The sequence below is a fragment of the Hylobates moloch genome, unplaced genomic scaffold, assembly GCF_009828535.3.
Source record: "Hylobates moloch isolate HMO894 unplaced genomic scaffold, HMol_V3 SCAFFOLD_11, whole genome shotgun sequence".
Lineage (NCBI taxonomy): Eukaryota > Metazoa > Chordata > Mammalia > Primates > Hylobatidae > Hylobates > Hylobates moloch.
Window position 1 is genome coordinate 84071614 of NW_026652286.1, and position 19812 is coordinate 84091425.

General features: G+C 41.5%; 1 protein-coding gene across 3 annotated transcripts in view; it reads right to left on the bottom strand.

Annotated features, from left to right (window-relative positions):
- The window catches only part of BTG4 (BTG anti-proliferation factor 4), a 161581-nt gene that overhangs the window by 127290 nt on the left and 14479 nt on the right, over positions 1–19812 (bottom strand). For 2 of the 3 annotated variants that reach the window (XM_058446659.1, XM_058446660.1), the window contains exons 4-5: positions 19264–19462; positions 17211–17362 (exon numbers count right to left, since the gene is read on the bottom strand). In XM_058446659.1, the coding sequence (XP_058302642.1) occupies positions 17211–17362; positions 19264–19462 (351 nt within the window). Of the gene's footprint in view, positions 1–16862; positions 17363–19263; positions 19463–19812 lie in introns of those variants that run through there. The other variant, XM_032167342.1, reaches the window with a different exon arrangement.

A 19812-nucleotide genomic window follows, 5' to 3' on the forward strand; every position in this document is an offset into this window, starting at 1 on the left:
GTAAGAGAAAATAAGCAAATAACATATAAAGGATCTGTGGCATATCTGGCAGCAGACATCTCCATGGAAATCTCACAGGCCAAGAGAGTGGAGTGACATTCAAAGTGCCAAAGAAAAAAGAAAGTCTAACCTAGACTATCACATCTAGCAGAATTATCCTTCAAACATGAAGGAGAAATACTTTCATAGAAAAACAAAAGCTGAGGGCTTTCACCAACACCAGACCCACCTGACAAGAAATCTAAAGAAAACTATTCAATCTGAAAAAAAGGGATGTTAATGAAAAAGGAGTAATCTGAAGATATAAAAATTACTCATAAGTACACAGAAAAATAAATACACTAACACTGTAGTTGCGCTAACAGTATAGTTGCACTAACAGTGTCATATAAACCACTCATATCTTTCACAGGAAGACTTAAAGACAAATCAAAAATAATTACAATTACATTTTAATAGATAAACAGTATAAAAAGATAAAGAGAACAAAAAGTCAAAGCAGAGGGTAGGGAAGAGACGGAATTCAAGTGTAGTGTTTTAATTTTATCTTTGCTTTGCTTTTCTTTGTAATCACAGTTGTCACCATTTTTAAATAATTGGTTAATAAATACTATTTGCAAGCTTCATGGTAATGGCAAAGCAAAAACCTATAAGAGATACACACACAAAAAAAGGAAATTAAGACATACTGTCAGAGGGAATCACTTTTACACAAAGGAAGACAGGAAGGAAAGAGGACCAACAAAACAACCAGAAAACAAATAAAATGGCAGTAGTAAGTTCTTACCTATCAATAACAACACCGAAATTTAAATGGACTGAATTCGTCAATCAAAAGACATACAGTGGCTGAATGGAATTTTTAAAACACCCAACTACATGCTGCCTGCAAGAAACTCATATCACCTATAAAGGCACACATAGACTGAAAAAGATATTCTATGCAAATGGAAACCAAAAAAGCAGGAGAAGCTACAGTTATCAGATAAAACAGATTTCAAGACAAAAACTGTAAAAGAGACAAAGGAGGTCATTATACAATGATAAGGGGGTCAATTCAACAAAAGGATATAACAATTATAAATATATATTGACCCAACACTGGAGCACCCGGATTTATAAAGAAAATATTACTGGAGGCCGGGCGCGGTGGCTCACGCTTGTAATCCCAGCACTTTGGGAGGCTGAGGCGGGCGGATCACGAGGTCAGGAGATCGAGACCACAGTGAAACCCCGTCTCTACTAAAAATACAAAAAAATTAGCCGGGCGTGGTGGCGGGTGCCTGTAGTCCCAGCTACTCGGAGAGGCTGAGGCAGGAGAATGGCGTGAACCTGGGAGGCGGAGCTTGCAGTGAGCCGAGACTGCGCCACTGCACTCCAGCCTGGGCGACAGAGCGAGACTCCGTCTCAAAAAAAAAAAAGAAAATATTACTGGAGCCAAAGAGAGATGGACCTCAATACAATAATATCTGGGAGTTTCAACACGCCACTGTCACTATTGGACAGATGACCCCAACAAAAAATCAAAGAAACACTGGACTTAATCTGTACTGTACACCAAAAGGACCTAACAGACATTTACAGAACATTTTATCCAACAGCTGCAGAATACCCATTCTTCTCCTCAGCATATGGAACATTCTCAAGGACAGACCATATGTTAGGCCACACAACAAGTCTCAAAAATTTTTTAAAAAATGAAATCATATCAACTACTTTTTCCAACCACAATGGAATAAAACTAGAAATCAATGACAAAAGGAACTTTGGAAACTATACAAACACATGGAAATTTTAAAATATGCTCCTAACCGACCATGAGGTCAATGAAGAAATTAAGAAAACATAAAAATGTATTGAAACAAATGAAATACAACATTCCAAAACCAATGGAATACAGCAAAAGCAGTACTAGGAGTGCTAGTTTATAGCAATAAATGCCTCCATCAAAAAATAAGAAAAACTTCAAATAGACACTCTAACAATGCATCCTTGAAGAACTAGAAAAGCAAGAGCAAACCAAACTCAAAAACTGGTAGAAGAAATGAAAGATCAGAGAAGTGAATGAAATTGAGACTTTAAAAAAAATACAAAAGGACAAAATGAAAAGTTGATTTTTTGAAAAGATAAACAAAATTGACAAAACTTTAGCCAGACTAAGAAAAAAGATCTTTCCTGTAGGAGATAGCTAAAAAGGAAAAAAGAAAGAAGAACCAAATAAATAAAACCAGAGATGAAAAGGGAGACATTACAACTGATACCACAGAAGAACAACTATGCATTGATAAATTGGAAAACCTAGAAGAAATGGATAAATTCTTAGACATACAACCTGTCAAGATTGAAACCTGAGGAGATCCAAAACCTGAATAGACAAATAACAAGTAATGAGATAGAAAGCTTTTTACTACTGCTTCTATCAAAGAAAAGCCCAGGACCAAGGCTTCACTGCTGAATTCTACCAAACATTTAAAGAACTATGATGCCTGTAATCCCAGCAATTTGGAAGGCCAAGGTGAGTGGATCACTTGAGCCCAGGAGTTCAAGAACCAGCCTGGGCAACATGGTGAAACCCTATCTCTACAAAAACTCAATAATTAATGAGACATGGTTGTGTACACCTGTAGTCACAGCACCCAGGAAGCTGAGGCAGGAGGATTGCTTGAGCCTGGGAGGCAGAGATTGCAGTGAGCCAAGATCACACCACAGCACTCCAGCCTAGGCGGCAGAGTAAGACCCTGTCTCCAAATAAATAAATACATACATACATACATACATACTTACATACTATTCATACTATTCTAAAAAATTGGGCTAAAAAATTGAGCAGAAGGTAATACTTCCAAACCCATACTATGAGGGCAGTATTACTCTGATATCAAACCCAGACAGAGATACAACAGAAAAAAGAAAACTAAAGGGCAGTATCTCTGATGAATATAGATGCAAAAATCCTCAGTGAAATACCAGCAAACTGAATTCAATAGCACATTAAAAAAGTATTCATCATGATCATGATCATGTGGGATTCATCCCAGGGATGCAAGGATAGTTAAACATATGCAAAAAATAATGTGATACATCACATCAAGAGAATCAAAGACAAAAACCATATGTTTTTCATTGATTTTTTAAAATAATTTTATTTCAAGTTTGGTGATACATGTGCAGGATGTGCAGGTTTTTACATAGGTAAACATGTGCCATGGTGGTTTGCTGCACCTATCAACCCATTACCTAAGTATTAAGCCCCCTATGCATTAGCTCTTTATCCTGATGTTCTCCCTCCCCCCACCTCCTCCCTGACAGGCCCCAGTATGTGTTGTTCCCTTCCCCATGTCCATGTGTTCTCATTGTTCAGCTCCGACTTATGAGTAAGAACATGCAGTGCTTGACTTTCTGCTTCTGTGTCAGTTTGCTAAGGATAATGGCTTCCAGCTCTATCCATGTCCCTGGAAAAAACATGGTCTTTCCTTTTTATGGCCGTGTAGTATTCCATAGTATATATGTACCACATTTTCATTACCCAGACTATCATTAATGGGCATTTAGGTTGGTTCCATGTCTTTGCTATTGTGAATAGTGCTGCAATAAACATACACGTGCATGTATCTTTATAATAGAATGATTTATATTCCTTTGGGTATATGCCCAGTAATGAGATTCCTGGGTCAAATGGTCATAGGATAATTTTGATCGATGCTGAAAAAGCACTCAAAATTCATCATACCTTCATGTTTAAAATACTCAACAAATTGGGTATAGAAGGAACATACCTCAAAATCATAAAAGCCACATATGACAAACCCACAGCTAGGATCATACTGAATGGGAAAACTGAAAGTCTTTTCTCTAAGATCTGGAACAAGACAAGGATGCCGACTTTCACCGCTTTTGTTCAACATGGTACTGGAAGCCCTAGCCAGAACAACTAAATGAGAGAAAGAAATAAAGGGTATCCAAATTGGAAAGGAAGAAGTCAAATTATCCTTCTTTGCAGACAATATAATCTTATATTTAGAAAAACCTAAACACTCCACACCAAAAATCTATTGGAACTGAAAAATAAATTCGGTAAAGTTGCAGGATATAAAAATCAACATACAAAAATCAGTATCATTTCTATATGCGAACAGTAAACAATCTGAAAAAGAAACCAAGAAGCTAATCCCATTTACAATAGCTAGAAATAAAATACCTAGGAATAAACTTAGCCAAAAATGTGAATGATACCCACAATGAAAACTATAAAATATTGATGAAAGAAATTGAAGAGCACACAAAACATGGAAAGACATTCCATGTTTATGGACTGGAAGAATCAATAGTGTTAAAATGTCCATGGTACCCAAAGCAGTCTACAGATTCAATGCAATCTCTATCAAAATACCAATGACATTCTTCACAGAAATAGAAAAAAAATTCTAAAATGTATATGGAATCACAAATGACCCAGAATAGCCAATGCCATCCTAAGCAAAAAGGAGCAAAACTGAAGGAATTATATAACCTGACTTCAAATTATACTACAGAGCTATAGTAACAAAAACAGCATGGTACCTGGCATAAGAACACACACATTGACCAATGGAACAGAATAGAAAACCCAGAAATAAGTCCATGCATTTATAGTCAACTCATTTTCAACAAAGGTGCAAAGAACACACACTAGGGACAGTCTCATCAATAAATAGTGGTGGGAAAACTGGATATCCATACCCAAAAGAATGAAACTAGACCCCTATCTCTTACCATATGTAGAAATCAAGTCAAGATGGATTAAGAACTTAAATATAAGATCTGAAACTATGAAACCACTAGAAGAAAACATTGGGAACATGTTCTAGAACATTGGTCTGGGCAAAGGTTTCTTGGGAAGACCTCAAAATCACAGGCAACCAAAACAAAAATGGACGAATGAGATCACATCTAGCTAAAAAGCTTTGCACAGCAAAGGAAATAATCAACAAAGTGAAGAGACAACTCACAGAATAGGAGAACATATTTACAAACTACCCATCTGATAGGTATTAACTACTAGAATATGTAAGAAGCTCAAACCACTCAATAGGAAAAACAATTCAATTTTTTTGGATAAAAAATCCAAATAGGCATTTCTTTTGTTTTCTTTGTTTTTATTTGGCTCAGAAGGTACTGAATATAGATTTCTTAAAAGAAGACAAACAAGGCTGGGCACGGTGGCTCAAGCCTGTAATCCCAGCACTTTGGGAGGCTGAGGTGGGCAGATCACCTGAGGTTGGGAGTTCAAGACCAGTTTGACCAACATGGAAAAACCCCATCTCTACTAAAAATACAAAATTAGCCAGGTGTGGTGGTGCATGCCTGTAATTCCAGCTACTCGGGAGGCTGAGGCAGGAGAATCACTTGAACCCAAAAGGCAGAGGTTGCGGTGAACTGAGATCACCCCATTGCACTCCAGCCTGGGCAACAAGAGTGAAACTCCATCTCAAAGAAAAAAAAAAAAAGACAAACAAATGGCCAATAGGTATATGAAAAAAATATTCAGCATCACTAATCAGAGAAACACAAATCAAAACTACAATGAGATGTCATCTCACCCCATCAAAATGGCTTGCATCAAAAAGACAAGTAATAACAGTTGCTGGTGAGGATGTGTAGAAAGGGGAACCCTCATACACTGTTGGTGGGAATGCAAACTCATACAGCCACTATGGAGAACAGTATGGAGGTTCCTCAAAAAACTACAAATAGAACTACCATATGATCCAGCAATCCCACTGCTAGATACATATCCAAAAGAAAGGAAAACAGTATATCGAAGAGATATCTGCACTCCCATGTTTATTGCAACCCTATTGACAACAGCTAACATATGGGATCAACCTAAGTATCCATCAACAGGTGAATGGATAAAGAAAATGTGGTACATATACACAATGGAATATTATTCAACCATATAAAAGAATAAAATCCTTCATAAAAAAGAATAAAATCCTATCATTTATGAAGAACAAAATCCTTCATAAAAAAGAGTAAAATCCTGTCATTTGCAACAACGTGGATGGAACTAGAGGACATTAAGTGAAATAAGGCAGGCACAGAAAGACAAATATTATATGTTCTCATTCACACGTGGGAGTGAAAAAAAATTGAACCCATGTAAATAGAGTAAAATGGTCGGTTACCAGAAGCTGGGAAGGGTAGCAGGGAGGGGTTGGGTGAGTGGGGATTGTTAGTGGGTACAAAAATACAGTTAGAATAATTAAGATCTAGTACTTAGTAATACAATAGGATGACCATAGTCGATAAGTTGCTGTACATTTTAAAATAACTGAAAGTGGCCGGGTGCAGTGGCTCAGGCCTATAATCCCAGCACTGTTGGAGGTCAAGGTGAGTGGATCACATGAGGCCAGGAGTTTGAGACCAGCCTGGCCAACATGGTGAAATCCCATCTCTACTAAAAATACCAAAAAAAAAAAAAATTAGCTAGGCCTGGTGGTGGGCACATGCTACTCGAGAGGCTGAGGCAAAAGAATCGCTTGATACTGGAAGGTAGAGGTTGCAGTGAGCCAAGATCGTGCCATTGCACTCCAGCCTGGGCAACGAGAGCAAAACTCCATCTCAAAAATAAATAAATAAATAAATAAATAAATAAATAAATAAATAAATAAATAAATAGTTGAAAGTGAAATTGGGATGTTCCTAACGCAAAGAAATGATCAACGATTGAGGTGATGAATACCCCAATTACCATGATTTATAACACATCATATGCCTGTATCAAAACATCACATGTACTCCACATATATAACTATTATGTACCTATAATAATCAAAAATAAAGAAAATTTTAAAATATAAGGTACAAACTGGAAGAAAATAGTTTCAAGCCACACATCTGACAAAGGACCAGTGTCTAAAATATATCAAATACTCTCAAAACTCAGTGGAAAAATAAACAACACACTCAATTAGAAAATGGCCAGAAGACTTAAACAGATATTTCATCAAAGAGGATATTCAGATGCCAAATGAGCACAAGATGTTCAATATTGCTAGCCACGAGGGTCATGTAAATTAAAACCATACTAAGATATCCTACACACCCATCAGAAAGGCTGAAATAAAAAAATATGACAATACCAAAGACTGATAAGTGTGTGGAAAAGCTGAATCACTCATACATTGCTGATGGGAACATAAAATGGCAGTTTCTTTAAAAACTAAGCATGCAACTACTATATGACCCATTAATTGCACCCATATGTTTTTATTTCTCTGGAATAAATGCCTATGTTCACACATGGTCTACAGAAATGTTTGTGGCAGCTTTATTCCTAACATCCAGAAAAAATCCAGTTGTTCTTTGACAGGTAAATGGCTAAACTGTGATGTATCCATACCATGGAATACTACTCAGCAACAATAAGGAATAAACTACCAATACATGCAGCAACCTGGATGAATCTCCAAAGAACTATGCTTAGTGAAAAGAGCCAATCCCAAAAGGTTACCTACAGTATGATTAATTTATAAGATTCTCGAGATGACAAAATTAAAAGAACAGGTGGAAGATTAGTGGTTGCCAAGGGGTTAAGAAAGGGATGGGAGTGGGAGGAAGTGTGTGCAACTATAAAAGGGCAACAAGAGGAATTCTTGTGGTGATGGAAGTGTTCTGTATCTTGACTGAAGCAATGTCAATATCTGGTTGTGATACTGTACTAAAGTTTTGTGAAATGTTACCAAGGGGGAAAACTAGGTAAAAGAATGCATGGGATCTATGTTATTTCTTACAACTGCATGTGAATTTATAATTACCTCAAGATAAAAATTTTTTTAAAAAGAGAAGGCCAGGCACAGTGGCTCATGCCTGTAATCCCTGCACTTTGGGAAGCCGAAGTGGGAGGATTCCTTGAGCTCAGGAGTTCAAAGCCAGCCTGGGAAACATAGCGAGACCTCGTTCTCTACTAAAAATCAAAAATTAGCCAGGCACCTGTAGTCTCAGCTACTCAGGAGGCTGAGGCAAGAGGATCACTCAAGCCAGGGAGTCAAGGCTGCAGTGAGCTATGATTGCACCACTGCTCTCCAACCTAGATGACAGAGTGAGACCTGATCTCAAAAAAAAAAAAAACAAACAAAGAAAAGAAAAATAAGTGTTACATATTCATCATAGAAAATTTTCAAAATGTAGATTAGGAAGATCTAATTTGGTTACTATACAAATAGACTAATAGATATGACATTAATATATTTAGGGGCTTTTCAAGTATATTGACTACTTTTAATCACAGTTGTTAGGTAACATGGGGTACCTTAAAATGGCACTGTACCTTAAGATGGGGCCGGTTCCGGGTTCTTCTCCCCTCCTTGACTGGGCACTGGCTGAACCCGCCAAAGGAGGGCCAATCAGAAGCATCTCCCGCCTTCCCTTGGGCCCGCCCCAGCCCAATCCACGTAGGCCCAAGGGATATAAAACCCAGCACACCAGCAGCCCTCTCTCTCTTCTCTTCCTTGGTGCCGCTTGATACCTCCAATAAAGATCTCTTGACCATGACCGGTGTAGTTTGGTCTCCACCCCGCCCCTTTCATTGGTGCCGTGACTCGGATTGGGACTCCCCACCCCCCTTGGTGGGACCCCGATCCCTTTCAGGCTCAGTCCAGACCCTGGCTGGTCTTCGCTCATTCTCCTGTTCGCCAAGCTGTTCGCCCAACACCAGCCTCATCTCAATAAGTCTTCCCCTCTGGGGTCTACCTCTCTAGGCAGGCAGGAGTCCCCATGAAGTGCCTCGCCTCAAGCCCCTAAGGCCATGGTAGACCCCAAATAGCAAAACTGGCCCACATATCCCCTAGACAACCAAAGCAAATGGCCCACTTATGGGTCTCTCGATCCTAACATTCTCCAGGATCTCTACAATTATTGCGAGCAAACAGGAAAATGGGTAGAGATCCCATATATCCACAGCTTCTTTCTCCTATGGGATAGACCTAACCTTTGTCTCCCTTGCAAACTGCAGCAGCTCCTTGCCACTCTTAAACCGCCAACCTCTCCCTCTGCCCCTGACTTCTACGCAGCCAACGAACCCCTCCTACCACCACCCTCCGCCACACCCTCCGGCCGCCACCCAACTGGAAGTTGCCCAGCCTCCCGCTGCCCCCCACACACACCCTCAACCACCTACCCCATCAGCCCCGGCCTTCAGCCCCCCCACCACTCGCTCAAAGTCACACCCCCCCATCCTTGCCCCCCTTAGAGAGGTGGCAGGAGCTGAAGGTATTGTCTGAGTCCACGTCCCCTTTTCTATGGCTGACTTATCACAAATAGAAAAATGCCTAGGCTCCTACACTTCCAATTCTGCTTACCTCATCTAAGCTTATAGCCTTACCTTCCATGCTCTCTAACACCCTCCTCCCCGAGGAGCGTAGGCGAGTCTAGGAACAAGCTCGAACTTATGCAGATGAGGTTCATCAAACAACCCCAGCCCTACCGCTACGAGCGCAGGCAGTACCTGAGCATGAGCCCAAGTGGGATTATAACACCCAAAATGGAGTATATCAAAGAATTCCAATACCTCATCCAAGCTTAAAAATGAAAACCCGTCCACTTTTCTACACCGCCTTACACAGGCACTCCAAGTATACACCAACATAGATCCCGAAACCCCAGATGGTAGGCAACTCCTCATGTCCCATTTTTTTCCTCCGAGTTTTCCTGATATCAAAGGTAAACTAAAAAAACGTGACAAAGGCCCCCTCACCCCTCAAACCAAGATCTTAGCGACAGCGCTTAAGGTGTATCACAATCGAGATGAGAAGGCAAAGAGGCAAAAGTACCAGTTACTGGCACAAGCCCTTCAAGCCTCCCCTCGATCACACGGCCATAAGTTGTTGTCTGCCCATCCATCCCAACATCAGCCCCCAGGGCCCTGTTTCAAATGCGGAAAGGAAGGGCACTGGGTCCGAGAGTGCCCAAATCCCAGGCCCCCCAACTGGCCATGTCCTAAATGCCACCAATCTGGCCATTGGGGCATAGACTGCCCCGGCTCCCAAAGGGGGGCCAGGCTGGCCACCATCCCAAATCCCGATCTTCTAGGATTGGCCATTCAAGACTGATGGGGCCTTGGGACTTCCTTCCTGACACAAATCATCACCACGCAGGAGCCCAGGGTCTCTTTAACAGTGGATGGACGTCCCATCACCTTTCTCCTAGACACCGGAGCTACTTTCTCGGTTTTAAGAGAATTTGGGGGCACCACTTCCCTCTTTGGATCTCCCATAGTTGGGGCCGGAGGCCAAACCATACATCCAAGAGCCACTCCTCCCCTCTCCTGCACTTTCTCCAGCCACATCTTTTCCCATCGATTCCTAGTCATGCCACAATGCCCACTCCCTTTGTTAAGAAGAGACATTCTCTCTAAATTTAAAACCTCCATCACCTTCAACCCAATCACCCTCCCGCAATCCACCTCACTCATTGCCTTGGTGGCGAGTTCCATAGATCAAACTCCTGCTCCTACTCTGCCTTCGCTCCCAGCCAGCGTCAACCCCATAGTGTGGGACACCACCACCCCCTCATTAGCACTCTGTCCTCCCGTACAAATATTCCTTAAAAACCCACACCACTTCCCCAGCCAACCCCAATATCCTCTCCCCGTCTCCAGCCTGAAAGGATTACAACCAGTTATTTTAGACCTCTTAAGAAAAGGGTTCCTCAGGCCAACCCATTCTCCATTTAACACCCCTATTCCAGCAGTAAAAAAACCCAATGGTACGTTCCGCCTCGTCCAAGACCTCAGCTCTTATCCTCTATTCCTCCTAGTGCCACACATTTCTCAGTCATAGATCTTAAAGATGCCTTTTTCACCATTCCCCTCTCCCCTCAGTCACAAGACCTTTTCACCTTCACCTGGACTGACCCAGACACCCAACAATCACAACAACTCACATGGACGGTCCTCCCTCAAGGGTTCAGAGATAGCCCCCATATCTTTGGTCAAACTCTTGCCTCAAACTTAAAACAACTAAATCTTCCCCAGTCAAACCTCCTCCAATATGTAGATGATCTCCTCTTATGCAGTCCATCTCTAGTCGCCTCCCAAACCGACACCACTTCCCTATTCATTAGAAGTCTTCCCATCCCAAAAACCAAACAAGAGATACTCTCCTTCTTAGGACTAGAAGGCTACTTTAGAACTTGGATCCCCGACTATTCTTTATTAGCAAAGCCCCTATATGATCTCTCCCGAGGTACCCTATCCGAGCCTGTAGAGGCCACAGTCAAGCAGCCCTTCCTGTCACTCCAACAGGCACTACTCAAAGCCCCAGCCCTACATCTTCCAGACTTACAACAACCTTTCATTCTATATGTACATGAGCACAATGGCTTGGCTCTTGGAGTCCTAGGTCAGATGCACGGACCCACCTTGGTGGCAGTTGCATTCCTATGCAAACAATTCTGAGAGCGAACTCGGCCCGCAGGGAACTGAGTTTTCTCCTTTCCCTCCTCACTCGTCCGGCCTGGGTTTCCTCCCTTCTCTCACTCAAAAAATCCTGGTACCAGGTAACCCACAGCCCTTGGCCTTACACAGGCCCATCAGTTCTTTCATTTTGGTGATGACCAGCTCGAAGGTTCTGACTCGCAACACGGCCATCGGCTAATAGGGGACGCCTTGTTCAGCCAGCCGCCATATACATATACCCCTTCCTCTCTCACCATGGGAGGCTCTGCATCCCTGCTGGCCGACTAGACCCCACCATGCGAGGGTGGGCCCCCTGCCTTCAGGCCCTGGCTGCAGCCTACCTACTACTTCAAGAGTCAATTAACATTTAAGGCAGCTGTTGTCATTACCTCCCCCCATCAACTCAAGGAACTCCTGACCTACAAAAGTCTACAAACCCTTCCCCCTTGCCGTACTGTCTCTCCTAGTTTCCTTCCTGCACGATTCTGCTGTAACTTTCCAAACATGTGCACCCCTCAATCCCACCACCCTCCTGCCTGTCTCTCCTTAAACATGAACCCACAAACCCCTCTAAAGCCAGGCACGCCCATACCCCACAACCCCCTCAAAGTTCGCATTTCTAAAATGCCCTTCCTTCCTACTATTCCTAAGGTGTAAGCTGCCACCCTCATGCCTGCTCCGAGCCCGCTCTTCTGGCTCTCCATCTCTTACATCTTCTTCTATGGACCCTTCTCCGCCAATAGGCCCCCTTCACAACCCTACTACCTGTTCACCCTCAAAGAAACCTACAACGCTAACTGGAGGTCACACACCAATGTCATCAGTTACGCCCGATGCTCCATCGACGCATCCTCAGTAGACCTTCCCCTCCCTAAACTCACCATGATAGATAGCGGTTAGGACCCTTATTTCCACATGTTCCACTTTGCCATTTGCTTTCCACACCAACAATCCCGCAGTGCCTGTAAAACTGAATGGCCCCAAAACTATGAGTGTCCCTGGACCAGCTGTGTTATGAATTAAATACCCTAAAAACTGACTCCCAACAGGTTCTAGCCGAAATTAACACAACACCTCTCAGGTCCCTACTTCCGATTGTTTCTTATGCGCAAACATCAACAAACCCCCTCTTGCTGCGGTTCCACTATCTAGCTCCATAAACACAAGCAACTCCTCCCCCCCCGACCACCAGCTTTGTAATCTCCCACGTCCCCCTCCTTGCCAACCTCAGCATCCCTATTCCTACCTGTTACAACACCAGCTACCACCCCCCATCGCCCCACAATGTAACATGCAAACAAACTGTCACCCCCCCCAACTTTCCAGCTCCAGACGGCCTTTTTTTTTTTTTTGGTGTAACGGCTCCTTATACAAATCCATTAATTCCTCTATCCCTGGCCCCTGCATACAGGACTAGGAGCCACCTCTTTAGGATACAGCATATCCCAATTTTCAGACTTCCAAATCCAGATGCAGACAGCCATTGAGGAAACAGCTCAGTCTCTAGCCACCCTCCAATGACAAATCACACCTCAAGCTGATGTCACCCTTCAAAACCGCTGCGCCATCGACCTACTCACAGCCGAAAAAGGCAGTACTTGCATCTTCTTACAGGAGAACTGTTGTTATTACATTAATGAATCCCAAGTAATCGAAACTAGCATTAAAACCTACATCAGATAAAATGTAAACTAATGAATGCTAGCATTACTCCCTCCCTTTGGGAAATCCTCAAAACCCCCCTCTTAGCTTGGCTCCTTCCCTTTTTAGGCCCCCCAATGGGTATCCTCACTTTCTGCGCACTACTCCCCTGCCTCATTAAGTTTGTCTTCCATATCTAACCAAACATTTAACCAGCTTCTCCTCAGAAACTACCAACTTTTAGTCACCACCGAGGATGGGAGAGATTCCACAGACGGGCTCACAACCTGCTAACCCAAGCCAGTCATGACAACCGCCAACCGATTCCACAAATTTCTCAACGATCTCCGCACCAACAGCTGGCTCATCGCCAACCCATCCCTGCCCCTCAACTGGCTCACAGCACTGGAGGATCTACACCTACAAGGAACATTACCCCATGCACAACCCTGACAGTTCTCCCTGTGCCCCCTCCCCACAGCGCCCCCACTCAGCAGGAAGCAGCCAGATGAACCACGATGCCCATTTTCCCCCATTTAAGAAAACAAAAAGGGAGGAATGTTAGGTAACATGGGGTACCTTAAAATGGTGCTGTACCTTAAGATGGGGCTGGTTCCAGGTTCTTCTCCCCTCCTTGACTGGGCACTGTCTGAACCCGCCAAAGGAGGGCCAATCAGAAAGAAGCATCTCCCGCCTTCCCTTGGGCCCGCCCCTAGCCCAATCCACGTAGGCCCAAGGGATATAAAACCCAGCACACCAGCAGCCCTCTCTCTCTTCTCTTCCTTCTCCTTGCGTGGTGCCACTCGATACCTCCAATAAAGATCTCTTGACCGCGACTGGTGTAGTTTGGTCTCCGCCCGGCCCCTTTCAACAGTAAAAATATATAGTTGATTATATTTTTTCCCCAACAATTTGCTCAGAGCCTCCTGAGAGGCTCTAATGGATTACACAGGGATCATATGCTCATGGATGGCTGCCTCTGAGCCAAACCCTAGCACATCGTGGAATTGGCTTCTTCCTGAGTACCAATTTGGAACAATTAATTATAATGGTCATCTCAAGTACTGTGCTACAAGAATTATGAGGCAATCTCTGAACCCAAATCAGAACACTGTGATTGTCCAGCAGTGTCCATCAGCAGCATGGGGTTCAGCAGTACAGTGTCACCTCTGTTGGCTGGAAGAAATGTTTTTAAACCAACCTTGCAAACTACAAGGGACACTTTATTAATAAAACCCTCTGTGTAAAGGTTCTTGAAAAATCACTCATTCTTCTGTCATATCCAAATATTATGTTGCATTTTTTATCTAGCAACTATTATATATGGTTGATTTTTCTTTTTTTAGTCCACTAAATTGTACATGTAAAGACCAAACAGCTTCAGATTTTTACAGCAATTAGTTCTCCATGCCCAGCCTAGAACACAATACTTGTTACTCCACTGAGAGAATGATCAACCAACAAGCATTATTTAATGCTGTGTATCAGATTATATATTAGACAAGCATTTAATCACCAATAAAGTCATTCAGTCTATAAATCTGAACACTGCTATATGCCAACACTAAATGGGAATATGAGGTATCTGTACTCTGAAAACTCAGTCTATTGGGAGGATACTGATAACTATGAAACAATTATAATAGATAAGTGCTTTTCTAGGGGCAGAATGCTGTAAGGAACCCCTAACATAGAATGCTGTAAGGAACCTCTAACATATGACTGTAAACTGGACTTGGGGATCAGGAAGTCTTCCTGGAAGAGGTAGCATCTCAAGTGATACCCAAAGATCAAGAGGGAAGGGAGAACAATGAGGCAAGGTGAGAAGTATCCCAATCAAGAAGTCAAATACCAGAGTCCCCGGTAATCCCAGCACTTTGGGAGGCCAAGGTGGGCACATTGCTTGAGGCTAGGAGTTTGAGACCAGCCTGGCCAAAATGGTGAAATGCCATCTGTACTGAAAATACAAAAATTACCCGGGCATGGTGGCGCACGCCTGTAGTCCCAGCTACTCTGGAGGCTGAGGCACGAGAATCGCTTGAACCCGGGAGGTGGAAGTTGCAGTGAGCCAAGATCTCGCCACTGCACTCCAGTCTGGACAACAAAGTGAGACTCTGTCTCAAAGGAAACAAATAAACAAACAAAACAGTGTCCAAAAGAGTCAAGGTTAGGCTGAAAAGATATGCAGGAACTCAAATCATTAAGACCAGAAGCCATATTCTAGAATTTGAATATTTTCCTGATTGAAACATTTTAAACTGGAGAGTAAAGATTACCTTAGGCTAGGGAACAAGACCAGAAACAGTTAACTGTTGTTAGTAGACTGTTGCAATAATCAGGTAACTAATGACAATTGCCTGCACAAGGGTAGAAGGTAGGGAGGCAGAGAAAATGAAATGTTACCAGAAATTCTAACTTGATGCTTAAGGATTAAACTAAAGTACATTCACATACATGCCAGCATCCTAAAGCCTAATACTTACACCCATTGCTGGTAGTCTTGTTTCTGCCCATTTTCTGGAGACCAGAATTCACCCACACATGTATGAAGGCTGGCAAACATCACAACCACCTCCAGGAGATGGTTTGCTGAGGGGCCAGTAAACTAGTGTTGTGGTTGCCTTGAGAGAAATCTGGGGAGGTTCACAACAACTCCCACACTGTAGTAGAATGCTCTTCAAGAGAGGTCAAACTCACTTTTCAGCAGAGAAACTTGACCTCATATGCCATTAAGGGTAGGTGAGTTTGTCCAGCAAAACAATGCTGCTATTTGCCCTAATGAACCATCATTTCTAGAAAAAAAAGAAAAAATGATTACTAAGAGCTGCACCCAAAGTAATGAGGCTAGAATCAAGCTCCCCTCCCCCTTCGTCAGCACTAGCATGACTGCTGGCATGTCATACCCGAGTTGGGACTCAAGGTCACAACTTTTTGTATCCATTCAGAGCCACTGGCCCAAAGCACAAGTCTACTCACAAGAGAACCAAGCTGTGACTGCTCCAATGCTACCAGCTTCCTGGATCCCGAACCACCTAACAGCAGAAACTCAGCAAGAAAACCAAGATGTAGGGAGAAGATACAAGCAGCTGGAGAAGAGCAAAGCCTTAAAATGGAGATGAGAGAGGAGAACGGAGGGATAAAGTTTTGAAGTAGGAGAAAACAAAAAGAACAAGGCCCCTGCTGAGAGCACAGGAAGGTGGAGTAAAAAGAGATTGGGAGGACAGCTACAATACGGCTTAAGTGGAGATTAACAGGAACTGCCAAACAACAGCAAGGACCCGGCTGAGAATAAACAGCATGAGTAGGAATGGGTCCAGTCAACAAGGTTTTGAGAATTTTCTAACAACTAGAGACCCAGAATTCAGAAGAGTCAAACTATTTTTGGCTAATAAAGTGAAGCTGGACTGTAGAATCTCCCTCCCTAATTTTAAAATCTATAAAATCTAGCAAAGATAAAATTCACCAGCAACAGCCTAATGGGCATTTCCTCATACCATAGACATCAAAAAGTAGCAGCCTAAACAATTCTCACTGCTATCAAATTTGTAGAGACATGGACTGCAGAGTCATCAACTTTCCCTCTAGCAAGTGGTAGAGGGTGAGGGGAGAAAGAATGAATAGTGGCCAGGTGCGGTGGCTCAGGCCTGAATCCCAACACTTTGAGAGGCTGAGACAGGAGGATTGCTTGAGCTCAGGAGTTTGTGACCAGCCTGGGCAACATAGGGAGACCCCTTCTTTACAAAAAATAAACTTGTAAAAGTTTTTCTTGCAACAAACTAAGAAGTATTAAAAACACTGTACGTTTATTTACACCATTACTTTTCATAATTCATTGAGTCTTATTACAGGTCAATATCTTCATTTTGTTACCTTACTGGGTACATTCACTAATGTTACATAAAACTTCATGTAAAATTGAATAAGAGTTAAAAGTAGAGCTAAGAACAGTCATGATCTGTATGAGAGGATTTACCATTGTGTACCCTAGTCCCTAATACGGTCATTTTTTGTTTCATGGGCCTCTCAACCTTAAATTCATTTTTATTTTAGAGAGAATAAAGGCACTCCTCTGAGCTCTCGCCCACCACATGCCCAGTCGCTGCGTCATCGGTGTGTGTTGACCCAGTGGTACCTGTCCACCCGGTGCATAGCAGGCCTGTAACACTTAGGGTGCTTCTGCGAGCCATGGTAAGTGTTTCCCAGGAGGCCAACACGGCCGTCCACCACATTCTTTTTGCGGGGGATTTGTAACCAAGATTGAAAGGGCTGTTTCAAGTTTTCAACCTGGAAAAAAAAAAAAAGTATAAAGATCTCTAATAAGCTAGCTGTAAGGACTAAATATGAACCCATAGTTCAAAAGTCAGGCACTTCAAAAGCATAGGGAGCACAAATGAATAGAATTGAAAGTGCATAACCGCCTTTGAAAAAATTTCTAGCACTTGGCGCGAACATAAGTCACTTTATACTGTAACTTTTTAAAAAATTAATTCAACTAAAAACTTTTTAATATGCTTATTCAAGTTTATGTTTATTCTTGAATTGTCCCTCTTCCATCCCTACCTCACCACTGCCAGCCCAATCCAAGAGATGCATGTTCATGATCTCTGGGGCCACAGCCTAGAAATCTTCATTTTAAACACCTAAGATGACGGACACAGATGTTTTACAGATCACACTTTGAAAAGACATTGCTGTAAAAGAATGTAGCTAATTACAGGTCTGATCCCCAAATGGTAGAAGACCTTTCTAAAAATAAAAATAGAATTAAGGGCAAATACCATAAATCCTTCCCTCAACAACCTCGATAGGTTCTTGGAAACTAATTTTAAGCTAAATGACATATAGCAGGTCTTTGAATAACATCGTTTGGTTATAACACTGAGGAAAAAATCGGCTTTGTCATACATCATTTTACTTAAAGTCACTGTTGCCAAGAAACTATCAATGACACACATAGTTTAAAAAACTAGGGACAAAACATTTGCCAGAAATATGACAAGGGGTTAAAATCGTTCTGGCATATAAAGAACCTACAATAATACATTAGAACTTCAAATAATGAATGGGTGAATAAGAGAAAATTTGTAGGACAGTAGGTGCGAAAACATTTGGGCACATGGAAATTTTTAATGTTTAATTTCACTAATACTGTATTACATATGCATATCATGTTAATCAAATTATCTGTTTTTTAAATGAGAATAGCCAATTCTAGAAAAAAATGGCAAAGTGGGCACTTTTACATACAGCTGGTGAGACTACAAATAAATACAACTTTCTATATGGTGTTTCGGCTGCATATTAAAAACCAGTAAAATGTTCATACTCAGTGACCCAGTAGTTCTGTGCTTCAGAGTCAAATCTCAAGAAACAACCTAAAATTCAGGCATCACTATACAAGTTACCAGCTTTTTAAAAAATATTACAACCATGTGGCAACAGCCTAGAATACCTGCCAATAATAAGTTACAAGGGAGGCAAATGAATGTTAAAATTTTAATTGCTTTAACATTTAATACATACGTGATTAAGAGAACATACAAACAAATATATACATACAGTGTTAATGAATTCTCTCTAGATCAGTGTTTTTCAAATTGTGGGTCATAAAATCAATTTAGATGCTTGAAATCAAATGAATTTAATTGGAAGTATTGGGAGCACTGGGAACATTGCTCCTAGTAAAGATAAGCACTGTTTCATGAAACTTTTTAAATGTAAATATGCATATCTTGGAATGGGTTATGGTTTAAAAAGTAGAAAAAAAATAGTTGAGAAAAACTGCTCTAGTGGCAGAATTTATAGGCCTTTGACCTTTCCCAAATCCAAATTTTCTATAAATGCCATGGTATTTTCAATTGACAAAAAAAAAAAAAAAGCCCACTAATCTTAATCTTTGATTCTGTAGGGATTTAAGTGAAAGAAAACCTGTGGTCTTCAAATACCGTATGAAGAAATAGGACAATAAAAGATTATGTGGATCCTAAAAGCTCAGCCAAGTGTAGGGAATACATTGTGCAGTGAAGGAGACAGAAAAAGTTTTGCCAAAATATTAAGATTCTGGCTTTTAAAAATCTACAGTTTTGTTCTTCCCATTTTTTTTGCTTCTTTGTTTCATAATGAGTGCATTCTTTTTAGAATTAGATAGAAAAAAAAGTATAGAAAAGAACTGGAACACGCTTGACCTGATAAATACTCTTTGGATTGCTGACTTTAGGAATGACACGAGGTTCCTTGCTACAACTTTCTTCATCGCAGGAAGTGCCAGAGGAATCGTCTGATGAGGCTCTACTAACTGCATAACTGATTTGTTGATATAGTTCCCACTCCTCCCATCTGCCTTTAAAAGAAGCAACTGTAAATGGATGGTTTTTCTCACCATACCTAAGTAGGAAAAGAAATTTAAGTACTAATTAGAGATTCAATTTCCTACAAGATCTCCAATCTTTCCTGGAGAAAATATGCTAACTTATTTTAAAAGAAATTGCCTTAAAAAGTTAAAGGACATTATGACCTTCACCTACTACACTGTTATAAATGAGGATTTGCTGTCAGAGCTATCTTGGTTGATTGTTCAGAAAAAAACAGACTAGTTTCTTTTGATTCAGTTAATGAACTGCATTGTCCCATGGTAGATAACTCTTCTTCCTTTCTGATATTGCCTATAATACTTATCTGTTATCAACTACAGTTTGTAATAGATACTGCTACCAATCTATAGTTTATAATAAGGT